This window comes from Passer domesticus, chromosome 10, assembly GCF_036417665.1.
Source record: "Passer domesticus isolate bPasDom1 chromosome 10, bPasDom1.hap1, whole genome shotgun sequence".
In the NCBI taxonomy this organism is placed as follows: domain Eukaryota; kingdom Metazoa; phylum Chordata; class Aves; order Passeriformes; family Passeridae; genus Passer; species Passer domesticus.
Window position 1 is genome coordinate 3765427 of NC_087483.1, and position 24394 is coordinate 3789820.

At 52.2% G+C, this 24394-nt stretch overlaps 1 protein-coding gene across 1 annotated transcript; it reads right to left on the reverse strand.

The window, feature by feature from the left end:
* Positions 1 to 393: 393 nt before the first annotated feature.
* Positions 394 to 23564, reverse strand: COL6A1 (collagen type VI alpha 1 chain). The gene is made up of 35 exons (XM_064433352.1): positions 23291 to 23564; positions 22419 to 22548; positions 20598 to 20798; positions 20160 to 20319; positions 19902 to 20024; positions 19790 to 19810; positions 19607 to 19627; positions 19465 to 19509; positions 19126 to 19179; positions 18330 to 18374; positions 18199 to 18225; positions 17876 to 17902; positions 17736 to 17780; positions 17446 to 17499; positions 16880 to 16942; positions 16328 to 16390; positions 16112 to 16165; positions 15995 to 16030; positions 15776 to 15838; positions 13859 to 13921; positions 10616 to 10678; positions 9833 to 9895; positions 9670 to 9720; positions 9550 to 9585; positions 8955 to 9017; positions 7880 to 7945; positions 7397 to 7432; positions 7269 to 7305; positions 6510 to 6518; positions 5561 to 5694; positions 4367 to 4476; positions 3911 to 4094; positions 3536 to 3710; positions 3185 to 3214; positions 394 to 2441 (listed from the first exon to the last, which is right to left on the reverse strand). Exons 1-35 carry the CDS (start codon positions 23397 to 23399, stop codon positions 1831 to 1833), a joined length of 3072 nt encoding a protein of 1023 aa, XP_064289422.1. The 5' UTR covers positions 23400 to 23564; the 3' UTR covers positions 394 to 1830.
* Between the last annotated feature and the right edge of the window lie 830 nt (positions 23565 to 24394).

Genomic DNA, 24394 nt, shown 5'->3' on the forward strand with positions numbered 1-24394 from the left:
CCTGCCTTTCTTAGGGCAAATGTGAAGGCATTTTTTCCTGACTTCCCCTGGAGAGGAGAGCGGGAGATCTGACACAAACAGCTGCCACCCGCAGAGCCACCTCACAGCTGCTCCTCAGACTTTCCAGCTGTGAGTGAGGTGTCCCCAGCTCCAGGGAGCCCAACAAGCATCTCCACAGACATGGAGGCAGCATGACTAAGAGGAGCACATGAGACCATGTCCTGTTGAATGTCCCCACTGCCTGGGGAACAAGTCACTTTGCAGGAATCCACAGTGAAAAGCTGTGACAAGCCCTGGGACACAGAGGTGTGAGGTCCCCAAGGACCTTTTAGAGATCTCTTAGCATGTAAAATCAAGATCTAGGAGGGAGAAAGTCAGACAAACACCCAAAGAGACTGTGGAAAACAATTTATTTGACAAATTTCCAAAGTGGACAATTTTAGTAAGACACAGGCATAAAATAAACCTAACTGGTACAATGGAGTTTTGGATACAAAGTAAAGAGTTTAGGGTGCCAATACCTGGCAGTTGCTGTTGATTTCTCTGAAGTGCATGAATTCATAGCAAGAGCACCAGTGGAAGCGCTGAAACAAAATCTCACCCAGCCAAACCACATTTTCAGTGTGGTCCAGAAACAGCTGTGTAAACACCAAGGACCCACATCACCCACATAAGTGATAGCACCTTTGTCAATATATCTTAGAGTGTGAGTCAGAGACCCTGGGAGATGATGACAGCCTTTCACTTGACTTCTCTGGACTGAGGATGAGGCCTTAATTCAATCTATAGTGCAGTTAGTGGGTTTCCCTAGGGCCCAGGTGCCTAACTCCTTGGTGGTCATATAGAAACAGTACTCCAAGAGAGCTCACTGGGAATAAGTCAGCTTGCTCTTTTAAAATAATAAAAAAAAAATAAAAAAATTAAAAAAAATCCCACTAACTGGGCTCAGAGAGATTTTCCAGAATGGAGCTTGAACCATAAAACAAGTTATCAGGTTATTCATGAGGTTCTTGGTTTCACTGTAGGACCATGAGATCAGTAAGTGAAGGTGTGCAGTTATGTTGCTTCTTTTTAGGGTTTCCCCCCTCCCCAAAGGCTGCTGCCCATCTTTCCTTTAGTTGGTGTCCATCCTCTCTGCCCTGAATGGGAGCATCAGTTCCAAGGGATGCTCCACCACCCACCTCTACCCCAGCCCTGGGAAGTGAGTGTCCATCCCCTGGCTCTGGAGGCCAGAGATGCTTGCACACAGTTTGGGTAGTGCCATCCAGCCCTCCCTCCTCCCCAGGCATGGGAGATACGAACCAAACTTGCCAGCTGTGACAATGATCCTCTCTCAAAGCTTACTGAAGTGTGAATATTTCACTTGAAGCACAGCATTAGGTTAGGATCATGATGAGCTGGGCAAGTGCTCAACTGATGTGTGAAAGAGAGAAGAAAATGGAAAAAAAAAGTAGCTAAAAAGAGCATAATCAGCCTTAAGAGACCAGGCTGGATTGTAGTGGTACAAAAGCCCTCATCCTGATTCTTGGCAAAAACACAGTGGGATGAGGTTGGTATTTGTGTTCTGATGGCTTATTGCTAGGTGTGCTTGAGTTTTCCTGCTGTGGGGAGGGAGGGAGGGCAGTCATAGGCAGTGAGGGAATTTGAGGCTAACAGAGTAGAGACACAGATGATGAAGCAGAGAGAGAAGGGAGGGGACTATGTACAGCCAGGCTGTGGCACTATGTTATCTGCATAGATGTAAATTCCTCAGGTTGGTCAAGAATACCATTACAATTTTTTAGGTGAGACAGAAACAGCTATGGCCTTGGCAGAAACCCACCCAGATGCTCAGTCAACAGCTATCTTCCTGGACACAGTTTGGTAGAAGACACCACGCAGCAGAGAGGTGTAGTCAGGCACACGGAAAAGATGCCGCTCCCCGTAGGCCACATCGTAATCTGCACTCTTCCCCGTGACCAGGACACGGATGTTGGGCTCATTGGCTTGGCTTCCCACTGCCAGCACGTAGATCTCAATGTCAGCCTTCTGTGCGTCCTGCACAGCCCTCTCAATGGCCCTGGCGGTGATCCCTTGGGAGTGTCCATCAGAAAACACCAGCACCCTCTTCTTGGCCGCGGTGCGGGCAGAGCGCCGGTACAGCTCTGTGATGAACTGCAGAGCGGAGTTCACGTCCGTGGCTTCATTCATGAACTCCATGTTGTCAATGGCCTTGGCAATGACCGTGTAGTTGTACAAGAACTGAGCTTCCACTTTCTGCTGGTTCCGGCCGCTGTACTGCACCACCGAGATGCGCACAGAGTCGTCAGTGGGCTTGCTGGCGTCCAGGAACCGCCCCGCCAGCCGCTTCACAAACTTCTTGGTGGTCTCAAAGTTCTTGCTCCCCACGCTGGTGGAGCTGTCCACCAGCAGAGTGATATCTGCTGGCCCGGTGAAGGTGACTGCAAGGGGAAAGGTCCAGGGCTTGTTACACTTTGGCTCTTCCATGGAAAGTCACTGGTTTGTCTCACAGGTTTCCTGCCTTGTCAGACTCGGGAAATATCCACTCATGCTAGCTTTCTTTCCCCTCCCCCAGTGCTGTCCTACACTTGTCCTTTTACCCATTCATTCCTTATTTTATTTGGTTTAGGATAGGCTGTAGATGTTTATTTGTCTGAGTCTAGTCTAGTGACTCTTGTTTAAACACAGTGGCTCTCCTTGCGTGTCTGGGGAACCACTTCATCCTCCTTACTTCCCTTCTTTCCATGGAAATTCTGAGGACTGATTACGTTTCTGACTTGGAGGTGTACTTCATTAAACCCTCTCTGTTCTCACTTTTCAAGCACCTTTCTCCAATATCCCTGCCACGGAACTGATTTTGCTCATGCTTCCACCACTAGATAGTGGAAACAGGTAATGAGGTCAGTTGCTAAAACCTGGGAGGGTTGTGAACTTTCACAGCCTCCTCTCTAGGTTTGAGATGCCAGAGAAGCAACCACCTACTCTTTTCCCCAGCTGCTTTGGGCTGGTGTGTGCGTGTGTGAGAGACCCTGAGAGTGTCTAACAGATCTTGCTCATCTCTCCAGACCAGGAGCATCCCCATTGCAAGAGGTGCCCAAGCCCTGCATTTCCACAAACAAAAGCTCCACTTCCCCCATCACACCACCCACAGCCCTTCAGCATGGCATGAGGAGTCAATACTCACTTGGGCAGGTGTAGTCAGGACATTTTTTCTCTGTTAAGAATATAAGAGAGATTAATGTCACCAGCTGGCCCAGGAAAACCACTTGTCCCACAGAGGCACAGAAGGGACAGAAGTTTACCTGCAGAAGGTGAACACCCACCTTTGCCACCTGTGCAAAGGCTATGAACAAGCATGAAAAATGGTGTGGACAGACATGTCCTGCAGCAGGTGAGGATGTGGACCTGACAAAGTATTCTGAGACGTGAGATACCCTTGTCCCTGCTTAAGAGCATGACTGGGGGGACACAAGGGAGGGCATCCTGCATCCCTCATCACCTTTCCCATTGCCTCCAGCCACCGCCTTTCATTCACCTTGGCAGATGTATGAGGTGATGTTCTGCAAGAAGGTGTCATCCAGGAGCTCGGCATAGTTGTCCCTTTGAATGGACAGTCCTGGCCTGGTTGGTCTGCTTAAACAAGCAATGTCATTCAGGTGATCTGGATTTGGAGGGTTCCGGAAAATGTCACCGATCCCAAGGGAAACCACCTGCGGGGAAGTTCGAGTCCATCACTGGATGCATTCATCATCTAATGCATTCATAACTGTGTATACCTGCCACTTTGTGAAAGTGCTTCTAGTGGCACCTGTGCCCCTGCCCTAGCCTTGTGTAGCAAGGACATGGAGACGCCCAAAGAGCCTGCACTGTGACGCACAGCTGCCGCACGGCAGGTGTCCCATGCCCTTACCGGGGTGACATCGCACAGGGAGTTGAGCGGGGTGGGGTCCCGCAGGGTGTCGGAGCGCCCATCTGTGATGACGATGGCCACACGCTTGTCGGATGTGAACCTCCGCAGCAGGTTGTCCTTGGTGAACTGCAGGGCCTCCCCAGTGTAGGTGCCCCCAGCGATCCACTGCAGGTTCTTGACTGCCCTGCAAGGACAGACACCAGTGAGCCTGCCAGCCCTGCCCATGGGTACTGGAGGAGCAAGAACAGAGCTTGTGACCAGAGAGACAACCCTGCATGGGGATTTGGGTGGAAAACTGGCATGCTTCTTAGTTTAGCCTTAGAACCACTTAGGATGCCACCAACCACTACCTTCCACTAAAGGACATCTAGATCATTGCAGCTGCAGGAGCTGCTGGCCTAGATATGGAGGATGGGGGGTAAGTAGGTTCCCCTGGGCCAGACCCCACAGACTCACTGCTTGAGCGCTCCAATGTTGTCGATGTTGGCATCCCCCATGGCCACCAGCTCCTGTGTGTTGTCATGGCTGTACTGCACAACACCAACACGGGACTCCCCAGCTTCAAACTGTGGGACACATCAGAAACCACTTAGGGGCAGATACCTCAGGGGAATCCAGAAGCTCAGAATCCTGCTGATGGTTTCTCCTGAATGCCTTCATGGCAGGCTCTGATGTTTCTCTTCTGCCTTATTTTGGCCAGTCAGAGCCCCATCAGGAGTGGATGCACATTGGGACCAGTTTGGCGAGACAGTAAGTGAAAAGGAGACTCAAACCTAGATCTCACAGCTCACTGATCTCAACAGCAGCCACTGGACTGTCAGGTATATGGTGGAATTCTTGGGATTGTTCTGTGTGAAGAGTCAGGAGCTGGATTCGATCCTTGGGTCCCCTTCAACTCAGGAGATTCTATGGTTGCATGAGAAGATATCTTTTCAAGACTCCTGGTTTTCTTCCAACACAGTGGTTTTGCTACCCAGGTCTACCTTTTCTGTTTATTACTGGCTCTTTGCCAACCAAAAACCCCACGTATGCCCACCACACTAGTATTCAACAGCAGATTATGTGCTGTAAATGTGGCTGGTTATACCTTCAGGAAGGTCTGGATTCCCAACAGCCCTTCAAATCACAGAGGCAAATAAAACATGCAGCAGGTTACCAGAGGGGAGCTAGGAAGGAGAGCAAGCATTTGTGTCCCTCTTCAGACTGAAAGACTCACTATGGGGACAGTATTGCTGGGTTTGGGCTGCAAGGGTAATTTTTAGTAGAGTGCTTAACTGGTGACCTAAATCCAAGTGTGGGAGTTGGACATCAAAAGCTTCCAACACACTCCAAACACCTGAAATGCTCATCAGAACAAGGGAGAGACTGAGACACTGGTTGATCAGGCTGTTTGAATGCTCGATGCACCATCTGCTCTGGGACATGGAGGAAACAGAGTCGCTTTGCCCAAAAAGAGTGAAATGTCTATTTTGGGACAATGATCTGCTGTCTAATCTCCATCACTTTATGATTTTGGGAAGATCCACCCCCAGCTTGAAGCCAAGCCTGGTGGAGGCTTTTTGGAGGGAGGGCACCTCCCCATTTTCCTGCTTGCAATGAAAAATAAGTGAGTTCACACAAGGATTTCACAGCACTCAGTGGATATCTCACCTTGACCCGCTCATCCTTGCTCAGGCGGTCGATGACTTTGATGATGAAGTCCTTGGCAATCTGGAAGTTCTGCAGGCCGATGCTCTCTGAGCTGTCCAACACAAACAGGAGGTCGACAGGACCACAGGTGCACTCTGGAGCAAGGCACAGGAGCAGAGGGACATGTTTTGTAGGGAAGCATTTCTAAAGGAAGTAGCTGATGCCTCCTGCAGCCCTGCCCAGCTGGGTGCCTATGCCCCAAAACACGATGTAAAACAATGCAGGAGAATAGCTGCATGGGAGACTTGAGAGCCAGTTTACAAATTTTTCTATGTGCATTTGCTCCCTAATAAGACATGTAGCATTTTCAGTCTGTGAGTACCCTCAAACCACCCAGTAATTATTCCATAACTCATTTCCTCATAAGCCTTCTCACTTCTTCCATTCATCCAGCCCAGCAGGACAGAGGTGGCACTGGTGGACAGGAGGAAGCTGACTCAGTTTGCTCACCTCTTTCTCATAGCTGAAGAACATAATGTGCCCTTGGCTCTCCCTTCAAGGTTTTGGACTGCAAACCCAACCTATCAGGGCAGCATGAGGGAGTAAAGCCCAGCACATTCCTCTGCTGACCAGCACAAGATTTGGAAAGAAGAGGACAGAGCTAGATCCACAGTGTGCCCAGAACAGACATCCCAACTATAAAATGGGAGGAGAAAATCCACCCTGCTGGCACAGGGCACCCTTGACAGCCATTTTCCAGTTGCAGAACCCATCCACATCAGCCTCTAATCTGTGTGGCACTCTCAGAGAGTGCTTCCTGCCCTCCCTTAACTGGCTCATGCCTGGTTTTCCCTCACAGGCTCTCGCTACATCTCCATAGCAGAAGGCAAGGAGCAGGGGAAGGGAGGGGTGCAAGGAAGGAGAAGGACTAGCACATGTTTGCAGAGCAACTTTGCCTAGTAATACTCACCGCAGCAAGCTAGAGGAAAAGGGAGAGAAAGAGACAACATTAAAATGCTTGACAAAAGGATTTTTCACACCCTAATGCAGACTGCAGGTTTGTGTCTCTGCAAACCCACAGACACATGGCCTGAACAATCCAAGCTCATGGATATTTCTCTCCCATTTGAAATACCCAGATTCTTTCCCATTTCAGATTGTGATGCCCTGACCTGGAGCACCACACACACACGCAGCTCTGTGTCTGCACATGCTGATCCATTATTATTTAAAAAAAATAACAGCTAAATAAATCACCAGTGTATAGAGCTCACAGTCAGTTCTCCAAGTACCCTGTGTCCTTCCAGCACTTCATTACTGGCCATGGGCCAGAAGTCCTCTGCAGGACATATGTGCTACTTCTCCCCACGGCAGGACACCCCAAACCAGGCCCCCCCTTCCCAGGGGGGATAGACCATGATATTTAGGAAAAAAAAAAAAAAACATTGCAAAATGGGCCACTCAAGCATTTTATACAACATTGCTTATGTTTTCCCTGTACAGAACCACAGAAAAACCAGTCTATGCCACATATAAGCGAGACACAGTTTTATGAGCTACTCTATATATGGAGTTGGAGGTGTGTGGATCAAGGGGACTTAATTGTGGGCATGAAAGTGGAGAAATGCCCATGGATGGCATTCCACTGCCTGAGGACAGGGAAAAGTCAGCTGCCTCTTGCTTAGCAAGGCACTGAGCAGGGTGGGAGGAGAGGTACAGGGATACTCACAGCACATCTTCATGATGATGTCCAAGATTTCACATTCCTGAAAACAGAGGAATAGAAATGTTTGATTAACAGCAAAAGCAACGCACAGAGCAGGCCAGCAGGCAGCACCCCAATCCTGTCCCACTCACATCTGGTCCTGGAGGCCCCACGGGTCCTGGTGGTCCCTGTCAGACAGAAGCACAGAGGAGTTACAGGAGCAGTCAGTCCTATCTGTGGTGTATTCTAATTATACTTTGCCAAGCAATGCAGAGTTGTGAAAAGCCTCTTGGCTTCCCACTTGCTGGTCCCTGCACTTGGAGAAGGAATATCTGCTTGTTTGCATGATTCTCTGCTGCTGCACGGAGGTGGAAGGAGAAGATCCACTTCCATATGTGCCACGTACACCCAGGTGGGAAGGCAGTGAGGACACACAATGCGTGCATGGCTTGGTGTTGCTCCCAGAGCACCCAGAGCATGAAGAGATGGATGGATGGATGGATGGATGGATGGATGGATGGATGGATGGATGGATGGATGGATGGATGGATGGATGGATGGATGGAGGGATGGATGGATGGATGGAGGAATGGTGCCATGCCACTGGGGCCAACCCTGCCAGGGTTCTTACTTACCGGGGGACCTTCACGTCCCCTGTGGCCCTTTGCTCCTTTGATGCCACTGGGCCCAGGGGTCAAGTTCTGGAATGAAAACAAAACCAAAACTCATAAATTTGTATGTGTCAGGTGGCAGCACTATCACTGGCTGGGGGTCTGTGTACAAATCACCAATGGGATGGGACTGCTGGGGAATGTGTCTCAAGCTGTTCATTTTCCAGCATCAGTATCATTACATGGTTACGACAATGGGAAGATGCCAGCAGCTCACATCCCAGGCAGCAGACAAAGAAGTCAATGTTACAACTTTAAAAGTTTTTTGACAAATCACACAAAGCAAAAGCATATTGACAGTAGTTCCATCCAGCCACTATAAGCACATGTACCTTCGGTTAAACAATGCTTGCTTATTTTGGATACAATACCTACTTGTAAACCTTAAAATACAATGCACAAAGCTCCATTATTAAGCTTAAAACTTCCTAATATCTCACTAGATATACTTACCTGTAGCTAGACAAGTGTTAATATGCAGATCATTGTTCTATTTGCTCTTACTTTTCTACTTCTTTTATAATTTTTCTGCTGACAAATCTTATGGCTACTGCTTAGCTCTAATCACAGTTCTGCTGTCTCTAGGGCCTGCCTTTTGCAGCTTTACCAAAACCCTCTGATTTTAAGGATTCCTACACAGCACCTTTCCCTCCAGATGTCTCATGAGCCCTGCTTCACCACTATAGTGTTATCTGAGGTTGCTATACCAAATTAAATGAGGACTTGGAAGGGGCACTGGGGAAATCTCCCTCCATGGGGCAGTGATAAAGCTCAGATCACCAGTGCCATCATCATTAGTGCCATCTGGAAGCATACAAAACCTTGCAGAGGTGATGCCCATCTCAGCTTAACAAAGGTTAAGGTTTGCCAGCGTCAGATGCAGAATGAATACCTGGAGGGAGCTCCCATTGCTATCCATCAGTCACTGCTCAGAGGCAAAAGGCTGAAGACTTACAAAGTCTGATGGGCTCTGGCCCATCACTGCACAAGGCTCCTGCACTTCGCTCACAGGAAAAGAGGATTCAGCATGATTACTCACATCATTGCCAGGGTCGCCAGCTTCCCCTTCATCACCTTTAGGTCCAACATAGCCTTTTGTTCCCTGAAAAACAGTATGGATGAGACTGCTGTGTGACTAGCTGTTGCTAGCATGGTGAAGTTGGTGCTGGTGTGTGGTAACCTTGTGAGGTGGCTTGGGACAGGGGTGGAGAGCAGCACACAGGCTCCCAGCACCAGATTTCAGTGCTCTTGGTGGCAACAATGTTTTGGTGGCTTTCACTGCTACAGAATCATGGAATCGTTTAGGTTGAAAAAAACCTCCAAGATCGAGTCCAACCACTGACCCAACACAAATCAATCCCTCAGCATAGCATTATCCAGCTCACCTGGGTGACATTCCCAAACTCTGGCTCTGGGACTGCTTCAGAAAGCACCCAGTGCAAGCTGCTGCTCTTGTGTGTTACAGCCACAGCAGGACACTTCCACTGGAAGCATCCACTGCAGGGAGAGGTGGGCAGAGGGAATAGAGGGTTGCTTCAGGGAGCCCATTCCAACATGCAGCTGACAGAGAAGTTCCAAGTGCCAAACCACCACCAAAGGTAAATCCTGTGTGGCTGAGGAAGCAGCACACTTACATTAATGCCAGGGTTGCCTCTGTCTCCTGGCTGCCCCTGGGAATGGAAAAAAGGAAGTGTGTTAGGTTGGACAAGTAGACATAATGGTATTACAGTTTCAAGGCAGCACAAAAAACTTACTGGGGCACCTGTGAATCCAATTGTGCCATTCCCAGGAGGACCATCCTCCCCCTGGAAAGGAAGGTAGACACAGATGAGATAAAGAAATGCAGACCCCTCAGATAGCATGGCAGCAGGATTCTGGTCTCCTCGGACAGTGTATCTGCCTAGCAGTACTACTCACCCTTTCTCCCATCAGCCCAGGGTCCCCAGGCAGCCCAGGTGCTCCAGGCAATCCCTTTGGGCCCTGGAAGGGGCAGAAGAAGGAGTCAAGCATTGCACAACATCATCTGAGCTGGGAAGACGACTTCTGAGACATCAAGCTACCAACACGAGCCCACCATGGAGGTGTTCTGCTTATACAAGAGCAATGTGAGGATTTAGACTGAATGTCAGAAAGAAGTTCTTTACTCAGAGGCTGGGGAGGCCCTGGCACACGCTGCCCCACTCCTGGAGGTGTTCCAGGCCAGGCTGGATGGGACTTGGAGCAACCTCGGATAGTGGAAGGTGTTCCTGCCCATGGCAGGGGGGAGGTAACAGGATGAGCTTTAAGGTCTGTCTGAACCCAAACTAGAATTCAAACTAGGATCAAATGTTCTAGGATTTTTATGTAAGCCAACAGCTGTGCTTGGCTTCCATTTGCTCCCCACCCTGGGGATCAAACCAGTTGGCAGATTCAGGTGGCTGCCCCAGACAGCATCTTGCCCAGCTCCCATGATGGGAAGCTCCTGTGGTGTAGCTATAACCTTTCCAAGAAATGACCTGTGGGAGGTGGGGGAAAAGGCAGCTGTGGCCTTAAGGACCCATGGAAACATCTGGATGTGTCTGCCAGGAAGCCAGTACTGCAGCCTGTACCAATAGGTTCAATAGCGTTCCAGTATCCACAGGATTTGGGGAAAGCCCTAACGGGCAGCATCTGCCCTGCATCCCCTCCCTGCAGAAGAAGCAATGATGAAGCAGCACTGACCTCACTGCCGGGGGGGCCATCATCTCCCCTGTAGCCTTTGGGTCCTGGAGGTCCAGGCTCACCCTAGGGAAACACAGAAAACTCTCTCAATGGAGCATTCTCTTGCTGCCACTCCTGCCCTGAAGGGCTAGTTCCTTTGTTTTGTGATTTGATGGGTAGAGGTGCCCACCTGCAAGTTAGCTCCACCTTGGAAAGCCCTAAAATGGACCTCTAGATGTGGGTGAATACTGATGGAGAGGTGCTTCAGGAGCCGTGTCTGGCTTCTTTTTCTCCTTCCTCCCTTAACACCATTTTCTCTGCAAAACCTTGTGGGAGGTAGATCCCTGCTGAGCATGAACCAAACCCAAAAGCTTTCTGGGCTAAGCTGTGACAACACAGGTATAGGCCACACATCATGTGCTTTTAATGGCAGCCAAGGCACTCAAAGCCATCCCTCTCCTTCAGAGCTCACCCCAGTAACAGAGGACCTGGTGGGAAGAGGAGCAGGGAGGACAGGCTGATGCTTTCTGGCATCAAAGCACAGCTGTGTGGCACAGTGGTACCTCATCAGCTGCGACACAGGTGCCCCTGGAGGATGGTCCTTGGTGCAAGCACATCACCCTGAAGGTGACACAAACCTCCATGTGCCTTATGGCTTGGACAAGTCTTGGGTCACAGCCAGGGTGGCTCTGGGGAGTTTCTTTTCTCAGAAGGCTGCAGAGCCCTGGCAGCATGTGCTGGAACAGACCAAAGCTGCCACATTCCATCTGGGCAGCCGCTGCTTGCTCCGCCAGCTGCAGGGCTGGCCAGAGACACCACGAGAGAGGAGAGGAGGCAGGAGGAGGGTTCTTTTCTCTGAGAGTTCCACAGGTGCCCAAGGGACCCCCTCCACCTTCTGCTCAGTCCCCACAGCCCTTTGCAGGGTTTGCTTTCCAGGAGGTGGGATATAATAGTGGACAATGAGTGGGTAGTTATGCTCTGGCATCACATCAAATATTCAGGCAGTATTTTATATGGAGCTGCCTGAGCAGCCAGTCCCCAAGCAATGGAGAGGACGGAGAGATGTAGAGAGCTGGTGCTGAACATCCATACACGCCCTTCCTCCAAGGAAAGGTGTCCTTGTGGGCGCAGAAAACTTAAAATAGCACAGTCCAGAACACTGAACTGCTTTGAGGTATGTGACCTTACTTCTGCGCAAAAGCCCAGAAGAGGGAAATCTTGGAAGGAACGACAGGAACTTGTGATCCTTCACACCAGCCAAGGCTGGAGCCATGGCACCCTTGGCTCACACTCCAGTCTCGTCCTCACTGCAGCTGCACAGCGCAAATCCCTCATGGCCTTGGAGGAGTTTATGATAAATGACACAGAATTTGAGGTGAGTAAATGTTGTCCACTACTTCTCTGGGTGCAACAAGCATCTGACAGGAGGGATAGGCACCATAGCCAGGAATAGAGAAGGGCCACCAAACCTGTCCCACAAGGCTCAGGGAAAGAGCGTGCTGGCCTTTAGCTTCCCTCAAATAGAAACAGGATGAAAGGGAGTCACAGGTTAGCGGGAGCACTTTCCCCTTGCCAAGAGAAACACACTCCAAGGTCCAGAGCTTGCAGATAACATGGCTTGAAAAATACTTGTGTTTGCCAAGGTCCCACTCTTACCCAAACCTAATTACACATTTCTTTTTAATTTGGCCAAACACAAGAATTTTTCCTCAGCTCATGGAAAAATCATCCTCACTTTGCAACTATTTTTCAAATCTCCCTGGAGTGGTGGGAGCACTGGGGCAGCCTCTGGCCTGAGGAGGTACTGGAGCTGCTTTTGTAATGCTTCCCTCTCTGACAGGGGTTTGACTCAAGTTCAGTGGTGGGGAGGGAAAACTGGTGGCCCACAGGAAAGACCATTCCTTCTCCTCTTCCTCCCCAACAGGAAAGGCTGGCTGGAAGCATGATCTGTCCCAGCCTGGCTCCCCACCACACTTGCACCAAATTTTTGTCTTCTATGTGGTCTTTCTCCTGCCTTGAACCTGGAATGTGCCTCTACCATACAGAGGTAGAGGCAGCTGGAGGTCCAGCCCCAGCCTCCTTTACTGGCACGAGCCTGCAGCACTGATCAGTGGATCATTACATGCACATATCTGAAAAGTTGCTTTCCCACCAGGGCCGCCTCCCAAAAAGACACCTGAGCAAGCTGGATACTGCCAAACTCTCTCTGCACAGTGCAGGTCTGACATGGGGGTCACCCATGCTGGGGACAATACGAATGCAACAGCCCCCCCTTCATGTTCTGCACTCCATATCTTCTCCAAGGGCTCTCTAACACCTGGCCAAGCAGAAAGGAGTTTAAAAGCTGTCTCACATTTGTCTACATGCTGGCCTCCATGCTTCACCTCTTGTGGGAGTCCTGCTCTGCCAGTGTGGGAGTGTTTATCTTGATACATTCCTCTATCTTGGGATCCATTAAAACTCCAATGGTGTGGGTAGAAGGGGAGTTCTCCTACAGAGCCCAGTCCAAGGGTGATGTCAAATTGTGCTTGCTCAGGTGCAAAGATCTTGTTGGCCATTGCAATCAGTGCTATGGCCATGAAGGAGTGACCCAGCAACACCTCCAGACCTCAAGTTATCAGCTGGGAGGAAGGAGCCTTCAACTGTGCAGGGGATAGAAGCATTCCTCAGGCTGGAGGTGGTCAACCCTGCTCTCCAGCAACCCCATGCAGTCTGAGATCTGTTTCTTGAGGCACACAAGGCACAAGCAGACCCCAGAGCAGGAGGGTCACACCTTGCAGTCAGCACACTTGAGGAACACTGGCTCTGGGAGAGGCTGTCTCTGCAGGATGCCAAGAGTGTCAGGGACACCACTGAGGCCACGTCAGGATATCCTCACTGACAGAAGATATCTCACTGACACCCCTGATTGAAGTGAGCAGCTTCTGGCCCAAGGCCTGAACATTTTGTGTGTGGCTGCATCTTGCACTTGCCAGTTTCCAGTTCTGTCAGATGTGTTAACATCTGTTCCCATGTGATTGGGAAATGGTGTGCAGGTTGTTCTGCCCACAGTCCAGCAGCCAAGTCTCCATTTTTTTTGGCCCTGTTCATATTCTGGGTTCCCATAAAAATCCCTGCCCTTCTTCACCAGCTTTCCTTCCTGGTCTGGAAGATGCTGAGAAGTTGCCCCAGAATGCTGTGGCATCAGTTAAACCTCCCATCCTACTCTCCTTGATGTCCCAACCACTTCCATCTGAGATCCAGAAGGTTGAACCAAGCTCTTACCTGGTCGCCAGGTGGACCGAGGGGTCCTTCCCGCCCTTGGTCACCAGGTGGTCCTGGCTGTCCCTGAAAACACACACAGAGGAGCAGGTGTGAGTGCAAAGGGACCTGTGTGCCATGGGGAGCAGGAGTGCAGCACCCACAGTGGGATGGAAATGCAGTCATCCAAACAGGCAAGGATTTCAGTCAGATTCAGGAATTGAGTAGGGAGCTGTCAGAGATGGAGGAAGGCTAGTGTGGCCACATTGAATCCAAGAAGAGGATTCAATGTGAAGGCCTTGTGAAGCTTGCATCTAGGGGACATTTTTCCACCCATTTTGTGCTACAAAAGCAAAAGTGTGGAGAGATTCATCTTTTGCCGATACACGCCCTGGACCCAAACTAGCCACACACTGCGCCCATGGCTGCTCTTCTAGAGCAGCTCCTGCCCTGGGCAGTCTGCAAGGAAAGAAGCACAGCATCTTTCCTCCAGCCTGCCATCCCTATGGAGCTAAGGGGATTTCCATGGGAATGAGCCTCAGACGAAGAGAGACACCCTCACTCCTCACTGCCAATGTTCTCCCCTCTCTTTTGTTAACACCCAGAAGCCTGAGCCAAGGCTGTTTGCAGAGAACTGACAGGCCAGTAGGGCGCAGAAATCCTGAGTCTCGGTGGTTTTGCACCCCAACAGTTCCAGCAGAAGGAAATACCCCATGGATATGGCTCAGCTCCCTTTTACTGAACAGCCTTCCACAAATCCAGCAGAGCTGCACCCCAACAGGGCAGTGTGACTGCCAAACCGAGGCTGGCTCTGCAGCACCTTCCCCATCCAGACACATAGCCAGAAACGAGCAAGTCGGGGAGGCAGAGGAGAGGGGAATTTATGGGAAGCAGTTGAGAAGTTGGTGACCTAAAACTGTTGTTTGCAACCTAGAGGCATCCAGATGCATAAGCCAAACAGCAAATATAAAACCCAATTTCCAAATGGCCCTGAGACGTTTCTGGCAAGGTTACACAGCCTCGTGCTTGGACTCAAAGTTGGAAGGAAGCAGCTCATCGTCTGCTGAACAATTTAACTGCAGGACACTGGCGTGCCTTTGTGTCCTGCACATCTGCCCCGCACACGCCGCGCAGCAGCACCGGTGCTCCCTGAGCAGTAAACAGGAAGGGGGAGGCTGCCAGAAGCCCCCTGCCAGAGCTGCCCCCTCCCCAAGGCAGACTTTTGCCCCCCTCCAAGCTGGTGCTGGGTCCTGGCTGTCCTCGCTGCAGGGGCAGGAAATGAGTGGTGCAATGGTGGATGGGATTATGAGATGCTGCTGTGGAATGTCCTGGCTCCCACCACCCCCACCCGGCACAGAGCACCCCTTGCCCCTCCCTGTGACGTGTGGCATGGCTGTCGCTTGCCACATGTTTGTCCTGGCCTGCTGAGGGTTCCTCCTGTCCCTCCCACGCTCACGCTTGATGACTCACCCAAGCAGGCTGGAAACATACTTTCCTAGTGACTCCCACTCAAAAGGGGAGGGAAGAGCATTCCCCCTTCCATCCATACCCACTCATGCTGCCCTGCTGCTGACTGTACCTGTGCCCTCCTGCCTGAGCCACTGGTAGCTCATGCAGCCCCTGAGCACCCAGAGGAGGACACCTTGACTCTTTCCTCTTCATTAACTAGTTTTTCAGTTGTGAGGAAGGAATTGACAGTGTTCACTTGCTCTTGCCTTGCTGGGCATGCTCTCCTCTGGATTTTGGCTGTTTGGTGATCACCTGCCAGCATAAAGGGGAAACAGCAGATCCCTTACAAACTGGCAAGTCAACGCACTGAGCTTGCCTGCTGGCCCACAAACTGGTGGAATTAGCCACTGGACACCTATTCCCAGCCCCTGGATTCCAAGCATCACCCCTCTTGCAAGTAGATGTGGAAGGCTGCCCTGCGGGTGTAGTTACCGGCTGTCCTCTCGGCCCACGGTCACCCGGCGAGCCTGGGGGTCCTCTCTCTCCATTGCTGCCCTGCAAAGAGAGGGTGGCATCACAAAATCAAGGCCTGCTCCCAGCAGGGCAAACCCCTCCCTCACTGCCCACCTCTGAGCAGGCTCAGCTCCAGGCCCCATCCTCCTCTTCCAGAGGGTACCAGCCCCTGCCCTGGGCAGAGGTGCTCTCACTTACCCGTTCTCCAGGAGGACCATCCTCACCTAGAGCACCCTGTGGAGAAACAAGAGAGGTGGTCAGGGGGTGGGGATGGCCAGAAAGCATACACAGGGGCATCACATGTAGGGAATTCACCTCGTCACCAGTCTCTCCTGCTGGTCCAGGCTCACCCCGGTTCCCAGGAAGTCCCTGCAAGGCATAGGGATGCAAACAAGAAGTCAGACAGTCCTGGATCAAAGCCCTGCACACTTGGAGAGCTCTGGGCAAGCTCTGCTTCAAAGCCCAGACTGTAGCAGGGGTCCTCTCACAGAGAGCAAGAGGATGTTCACACAAGGGTGCTTCTTCACGCACCTTCTCTCCAGGGTTGCCAGGAATCCCCTGTCGTCCAGGCTTTCCGTCATTCCCAGGCTCCCCCTTCACAAGAACACAAGGCACCATCAAGACTGCACCCAGCAGTGGATTTCAGCTCCCACAGCACAGAGGCTGTCAGGAGCCACAGTGCACCCCCAAGCCTCTTTCAGGGTTTTGGTCTCCCCATGCCAACAGATCCCTCCCTACTCCACTCCCAGTGAAAGCCACCTTTTCACAGCATTCCCCTGATATCTTAGGGATGCTTTGTGCCAGGCTGGTGGGCATCTTCGAACCGTGGCCACACTGTGGGTGATGGAGGCCGTCCTCTAGTGAAGGGGCCAGGTTGGACAGGGCTTGGAACAACCTGTTCTAGTAGAATGTTCCACCCCCCATGGCAGGGAATGGAATGAGGTGGACTTTAAGGTCCCTTCCCATCCAAACTGTTCTGATTCTGTGATAGGCTTGCCCCAGTCAGTGCAAGAAATTTCCACTTCTCCCTCCTGCTCCTCCCCAGCATCCCTCCTCTGTGTGAGGCTGGGCAGAGCAACTCACCTTTGCTCCCTTGGGTCCAAAAGCACCAGGATCTCCCTTTGGTCCAGGTGGGCCTTGAGCTCCCTGTTAAAATTAAAGGCAGTGTCACTGAACCTGAACTGGTGACACCATTTGCAGGAAACTGGCCATGGACTGAGCATCTGGCAGGTGGCTCCCTGGTGGGATGGACAGAAGGGACATGGCCAGAAGAGACTCCTTCACCATGGAGCTGTGCAAGCAATGCTGCACCCACATTGCTGAAACACTTCTGAAGCTCAGAGGAAAATGACAGCAAAAGGTGGTTTTGGGCTGCTGTAGCTGGACTGCAGTGACACTGGTGCCACCACAAATGTGTCATCCCGGGAGCATGGAAAAAGCAGGGAAACTGGGAAAATGAAATGTCAGGCAGCCCCAGGGCAACTGAGGACAGCTTCCAGACAAGGATGAGGCAGACTGCTGCAGGGTCAGCCCCGAGGTGCCATGCCTGGGATATAAGCATCACACACTTCCAAGCAATTCCCTATTTCTACACACCATCATGGCAGAGCTGTTCATTTGCATGCAAGGAGCACCCACAGGGTACTTACGTCGAATCCAGGTGAGCCTTTGCAGCCAGGTAATCCAGGGTATCCAGCTTCACCCTGTCAGGCAGCCAAAGCAGGGGTTCCCAATGAGTGACACTCATGGAAAGACCCCGTCCATCATCCCAGACCCCTGGAAGGGAAATTCCAGCCCCATCCCTGGCTGGCAGATGGATGGCCCTGCAGGGAGGGACTCCACTGCCCCATAGGCTTCATCCCCAGACCCAAGAATGGTTTTGGAGGGGCAAAAGCCAGGGTGCTCAGGCCAAGCAAAGTGCCCTGGAGCAGAGATTTACCTTCCTGCCATCAATGCCATCGATTCCACGTCTGCCTTTCTCACCCTGAAACAGAGTACCAGGACCATGAATTGATTCCCAAATTCCCAATGCCTCCCAAACCTCAAACTGAGAAAAATGGTGCAAAAGCAGTGTCTGACCTTGGCTCCTTTGGCTCCTCTTGAGCCCTGCAGAGGGAAGGACAGAGGTGTCAGATGTCTATGCAAAGCAGATCCATCCCCCCACTGCAGTGCAGTCCCCACACCAGCTCAGTCTGAGCATGCAGGCATTCACGACTCCTCTGCACACCACTGGATCCCACTGGATCCTGCTGGATCCCTGCTCCTGGCTCACGCAGTGCCAGCAGGAGGGGTGGATGTGCAGGCATATAACACACCCCAACACCACACAGCTGCAGGGCCAGCACAGGATAATCACTCATGGGGGCATAGGGATCTCTCCCAAACATCTCTGCTGTCCTCACCTTTTCTCCTCGGCTTCCTTTGTCACCCTAGAGAGGAAGGGAGAAAGGGAAATGGGAGAATGAGAACACTTGCAGCACAAAGCCCATGGCCCACCTCTGAACCACCTCTGTGAGCCTGCAGCCCCACATACCTTCATTCCTTGGTAGCCAACAGGTCCCATGTCTCCTGGCCTGCCCTAGGGGACAGAAACACTGTGTTACAGGGACAGATACAGTCACCACCGCTGGACAGCATCCCTCCAGACTCGTGATATGGGGCTCAGCTGCCATTCTCTCACACAGGAACCTCTCCCATAACTCTGCTCCTTGTTTTCCTGGGCTGGGAGCACGGGATCATTGAGGAGGGCCAAGAGGAGCTGCCTTCACCTCCACCATCTCCAGCTCTTCATTGAGGTGAGGGAAACTGGGTGCTTGGGGACACATCATTTGGGAGGAAAGGGAAGGGCAGAAAACCCTTGGGAAGAAAAAGTGCATGGCATGGGGTTTCCAGTCTGGGAGCACGCAAGATTCGTAACTGCATGCTTAGGTGTGTGGAAGAAATGTGCCTCCCAAAAATAAGTGTGCCTAGTAAAATAAAAGAGGGAGGAGGAGAGAAATAGTTTCCTCATGCTCTCAGGTTATTTACCAAAGGTTTCCCTGTAACACTGCTGTGCTTGTTGTGTCAGAGGATGCAAGAGGGAGCCCAGAGTCCACCCCTGGGCTGGCACACATGAGTCAGAGACATGTCCTGCAGGAGGGACAGCTATTTTGGGTGAGGAACAAGGAAGCCTTGTAGCAAGAGGAGGAGCCACCCTACTACACAGCATGCATGACTGCACATCCCATGGAAACAGGGTGATGCTGGTGAGGATGTGTCTGAGAGGTCTGGCCAGAAGCAGCCAAAAAACAGCCCCTATGCAGAGCCACCAGGGCTGGTCCTTCACTTACTGGGTCTCCAGCCTCTCCTTTCTGGCCGGGAAGACCTGGCTTGCCTCGTTCTCCCTGCAGTACAGGAGAGAAACACAGTTAGTTTATCATCCCCAGGAATAGAACAATGACCTGTTGAAAGAAGAGCAGGGAGGATGGGAGCAGAAATGCTCCACACATACAAGGAGCAGATGGTGTTGGCCATATGGGAGCATGGTGTGGGTTCATGCCCCACAGGTGACCTTGGGGGCCTTTTCCAACCTTCTTGGTTCTACTAGAATGATTCCAGGTCTCTGAGCATCCCCAGTGAATCCATCCCACTGTCCCAGTCCCACAGCACAGCCACAACCAGTCCCTCACCTCATGGCCAGGGTCTCCAGGAGGTCCAGGGGGCCCTCTGGGAGGCTGCAGGAAAGATGTGTGGGTTAGACCAGCCTGAGGCACTGCCTGAGACCAGAGGGATAAGAGGGAAGGGGACAGGGTTCTCAAAAGCCTGACTCACCTGGCACTCAAAGGAGCAGCACTGTACAGAAGAAAGGAGGAAACAGCATTAGAAGAGGTGGCAGTAGCAGGGTCAGCCTTGGGGGTGCTTCCCAGGCTTATAAGGGATGTTGGTGGCTGTGCCACCAACACCCTAGCCATGGTGACCCACAGGGGACAGGCTCAGTCACAGGGGCACACTCACCGATTGCTCCGTGTTAAGTTTCTGCAAGACAAGAAAGCAAAGAGAAGGGATTTAAGAGGGACAGGGGAGCCTGGGGAGGGGGCGGGTTGGGGACGGGGTGGGCAGTGCTCACAATCATGTCAATGATGGTGTTGATGGTCTCCTCCACATCGATCTCCCGGGTGGGCTTCAGGCTGGTGGCAGTGAAATTGCGGCGGTAGGCGTGATCTGTGGCAATGATGTTCAGCCGCTGGTCCTGGGGGTGGGGAGGGCAGAGTGAGACCTGTGGGCACCTGTGCACGCTCTGAGTGCCCCTTCTTTGTCACACTGGGGGTCCCATGGCCCCACTGGGGACCACCTGCCAGAAGCATCCCTGCTGTGTGGTCCCTACCAAGTGGTTGGGGGAGATGGCAACAGAGAACACTTTGATCCCCAGGAGTTTGGCTTCATTGGCAGCATCATCCAGGCCTCCACAGGGCTCCTTGTAACCTTCCAAGGGATGTCCATCAGTCACCACAATCAGGTATTTATTCTCCTTGTGATGGGAACCACTGGAAGGGTTTAAACACAGGATTTAATGTTGAAAGAATTTATCTGGAGAGGAGTGGTTTGAACACCTGGGGACACTCACTCCACACAGTGCCCCAGCCTGTGGTCAGGGTGTGCCTTATCCTAGCAAAGCTGGAGCAACTTGCCATGCTGTGATCTCTTTTCCCAGCCTGGGGACAGCTCTGCACAATGCACAGGGCTGTCCCAACCCAGAAGTTCCCACCCACCAGAGCCACACACAACCCCCCCCGCTGTGCCTGCTGTGGCATCGCTGCCTGACCCGATGAGCAGCTCCTCGATGCCGCGCTTTATGGCGCAGTCCGTGTAGGTGCCCTTCCCGATATAGTTGATAGATGACACACGGTTCTTCAGCTCACTCTGCCCGCTGGGCATCGGTGTGAGGCTCTTGATGAGCACCACCTCGTCGCTGTAGTGCAGCGCTCCCGCGTTCCACACCAGGTTGCGGTCGCAGCGGTAGTACCTGCACGGATGCACCAGGACACAGGGTTCGCTTCACTTGCACCAGCACAGAAAATGCAAATCCTCTGCAGAACAAGGATTTGCCAGGGTTCCCTGCTCTCCTGCAAAGCTGAGACATGCTTCCCATGCAAAGCACAGCACTGGGCCCTGGGGTAGCTTGTCCCGTGGGCGGAAGGGCAAAGCGATGCAGTGGGTGGGCGTCTGCAGGGATCAAACAGCTTGGCAAGAGAGGCTTCTGGAAGAGGTGCCAGGGGCTGGAGCTGGGCAGGAGGGGCTGAGCCAGACAGCCAGGGGTGGGTGTGTGTGTGTGTGTGCAAGGCAGGCAATCACTGAAACACCCTGCAAAGAGGTTTCCTACTGCCAGATGTGTTAAAATCAGAGAGCCTCCCTTGGAAGGATGCTCTGACTTGGGGAAGGATGAGTGTGTGTGTGTTGCAGCCCTGTCCTGTGCACTGACATATCCAGCACTTGTGACTCCCTGGGAAAGAAGCACCACCTGTGCTTTGGCCACTGCCCAAAAAAAGGTCTTTTCAGGATATGGGGACCAATCCCAAAGGGATGTGATTTCTTCTTCAGTAAGCAGGGGCCAGTCCCAAAGGAGTAGTGTTGCACATCTTCCCATCAGGACCTGTCCCAAAGCCACCTGGACCTTGTGCACTGCTGTTCCCTCTATCCCACTGCAGAACTGAGCCCAGGGCCTTGCACAGGGGAGAGTGATGCTGCACTGATGGAGGCCTGGCAGGTTGTTCCCAAGCACAAGGCTCCTGGTCACTCAAAGCCTTGTGAGACAACTCTTCTACCTGGGCAATGGACAGGTGAGCTGCTAACCCCCTCCTAACCCTCCTGAGACAGAGCATTACCCTTCCAGCAGGTGCAGCAGAGGGACATCCCCACAGTGCCCCTCTGGGCACCAGCACACATCTCCTGCTGCACTGAGGAGCTCAGCAAGACCCAAGTGCCTCCAGCACTTGTGGTGCTCCTGTGCATCCATGGATCTTCTGCCTGCAGTCAAGCCCAGCAGCACCGCCTCCGGGATCCAAGAGCTTTGGTGCTCCTGGACATGCCTGGGCATTCCCTTGGGAAAGCCAGGGTCCGACCTTGGTTAGTGGCTGCAGAGGTGTGTGAGGACGAGGCAGATAAAGAGCTGGGGAAAGGGGCATCAAAAGCTGGGGCGCACCAGTGGCAAGGGAGGGTTTGCTCTGCAGCTCACCCTGTGAGTTCTGAGTTTAACCCCAGAGGGGTCCTGCTGCCACCCATGAACACGGGTGGTTCTGGGCCTGAGCACAGGGACCAGCACGGCTTTGGCACTGCACAATAACCACACAGCCACCCGGAGGTGGTGGGGTTGGGCTGCCATGTCTGCTGCTCCAGCAATTCCTGCCTTTCCTGAGAGTGGGTGCAAGCAGCCCTGCTAAAGCCGCACAGCTGCTGTCAGCACAGACAGAGAAAAAACCGAGCAGCTGAGGATTGGGAGAGGGGGTAGAGGCTCCCATCCCCCTCCCCAGCATCCCTGCTTTTCCTCTTTCTTTCTGTGGACAGACATGCAGGAGGATCTCAGCATCTCACCCAGCAGCAGTCTCCATCCCCAAAGCAGTCTGGTTAAACCCCCCAGGGAATGTACCTCTGGGTGAGCTTATCAATGAAACGGTTCGTGAAATCTTTCACTTGGGTAACCAGGTCCCCAAAGGGTTTCACCCTCAGGGCAACACTCTCTGAGGTGTCCAAGACGAAGAACAGGTCCACAGGGCAGTCTGGGAAGAAGCGGAGAGGCAGGAATTGGCCAGCAGTCCTGCTGCACGCCTGCCCCTCCCAGGCTTCCCGCACTGCCCACCCCATTTTCCTCCTAGTAGGCTCCCGGGATCTAGGCTAAGGGGAATGCTTTCACATCCTTACCCCCTTGGCATCAAGAACAAGCAAGATTGCTTTTTCAGAAAACATAATTTCGTGGCATTTAACACTTTACTATACTTTCTTCCCGGTTTTCGTTCAAAAGATATCTTTGCAAGACCTATACTACTTTTTATACCAAATAACATGCAGCTGCAGGAACCACTCAAAACCACCACTCACCATTTTAGCAATCAATACAATAAGAAAGTAAAAAATTTCTGACACGTCCTGCCAAAAATACAATTTTAAAAAAGAGCAATAACATAAACTTCCCTTTAGAGCCAGCATCCAGCCCAGAATAGTTAAGAAAGCTAGAAATAGTTCAGAAAGCTAGGGTATCCACTGTTATCCCCCTCTCCTGCATCCCACTGGACAGGTAACTCCTGACCAGACAGAACCAAGGAAAAAGAGCCAAAATCACAAAAGTGGGTACTTCTTGCAGATCCTCTCTAATCCTACACTGCTGTCCTCAGCAAGCCCAAACGTCCCAACAAATCTGCTGTGTGTCTGCAGCAGAGGCATCTGTCCCAGAGGGAAACAGCAGTCAGGCTTCTCTGCTGATCCAGGGAAGGAAAACCACCCTGGAAAGCATTCCAGGCTTACCTTCTGTGCTTGAGACTTGGGTGATGATTTCTGGGCGCTGAGCACATGAGCCCCCCCACAGGAAGCCGGCCGGGAGCAGCAGAGTGAGCAGAAAGTCTCGCAGCCTCATGTTTCTCGGTTCAGATTACCATCGAGCTGGATCCAAGGAAATAAGCAGGGAAGGAAAACTCAGAAACTGAGCGAGGCCACGGTCCGGAGGCAGGAGTCGCTAAAGATTTTTTTTTTAACTGTTTTCCCCTTGGTTTCTGTGGGAGGAAGAGAAGGAAGGAGGGTAAGGGTGAGGAGGAGACTTCTCCAGCCTGAGGACGGAGGGAGGGATCAGGAGGTGTCAGCTGTGAGTCAAACTTAGGAAGCATTTCTCCTTACCCTTTTTACAGATGTCGCTGTACTGGCAATGGCAGCCCAGCCACTGGTGCCTGGGACCCCCACAAGCCTTGCAGGGAGCCCTGGAACAGGCAGTGCCCAGTGTTGGGGCTCAGCCTTCTTGCTGGGGCAGGGGTCTTGGGACATCTGCCAGCACTTTTCTCTCAGCTCCCGGGCCAAGAAAGCTGCACCATGGGGACAGGAATTCCCATCACATCCCAACCTGCAGGACATCTGGTCTGGGTTCTCCTAGGGGAGTCCCCACCACGTGGCACAGCTGAAGCTGGGGGCAGGGGGGCACCATGGACGCAGAACATTTTTGGAGAAGCACTTTCTTCATCTTCTTCAGTTTCAGGGTTTTCTGCTCAAGCCAGTCAGGAATGGGAGAGGCTTGTTCCTGAGGAGAAACCCACAGGGTTACCCAAGACTGCAAAAAACCCTTCTCCTCAGGGCCATGCTCAGGGCAAGGAGCTGGGAACAGGGTCAAATCTGTCAAGGCCAGGAGGTAGAAGCACAAGCACAAGTCCTTAGGGGTATCTGCAGATGAGCATCTTCTTGCTCGGTAAGATGGCAGGAGAGCCTGAGGACCTCTACAGCAAGGCACCCCAAGGTGGTATTGACCATCTGCTCTTTATGGCCAGAGCTGGAGACAGTCCTGGAGAGGTCCCAGGTCCTGCCAAACCCCACATGGGTGGGAGCATTAATTGCTATGGAGGGGTAGGGGGAGAGGTGAAATACTGA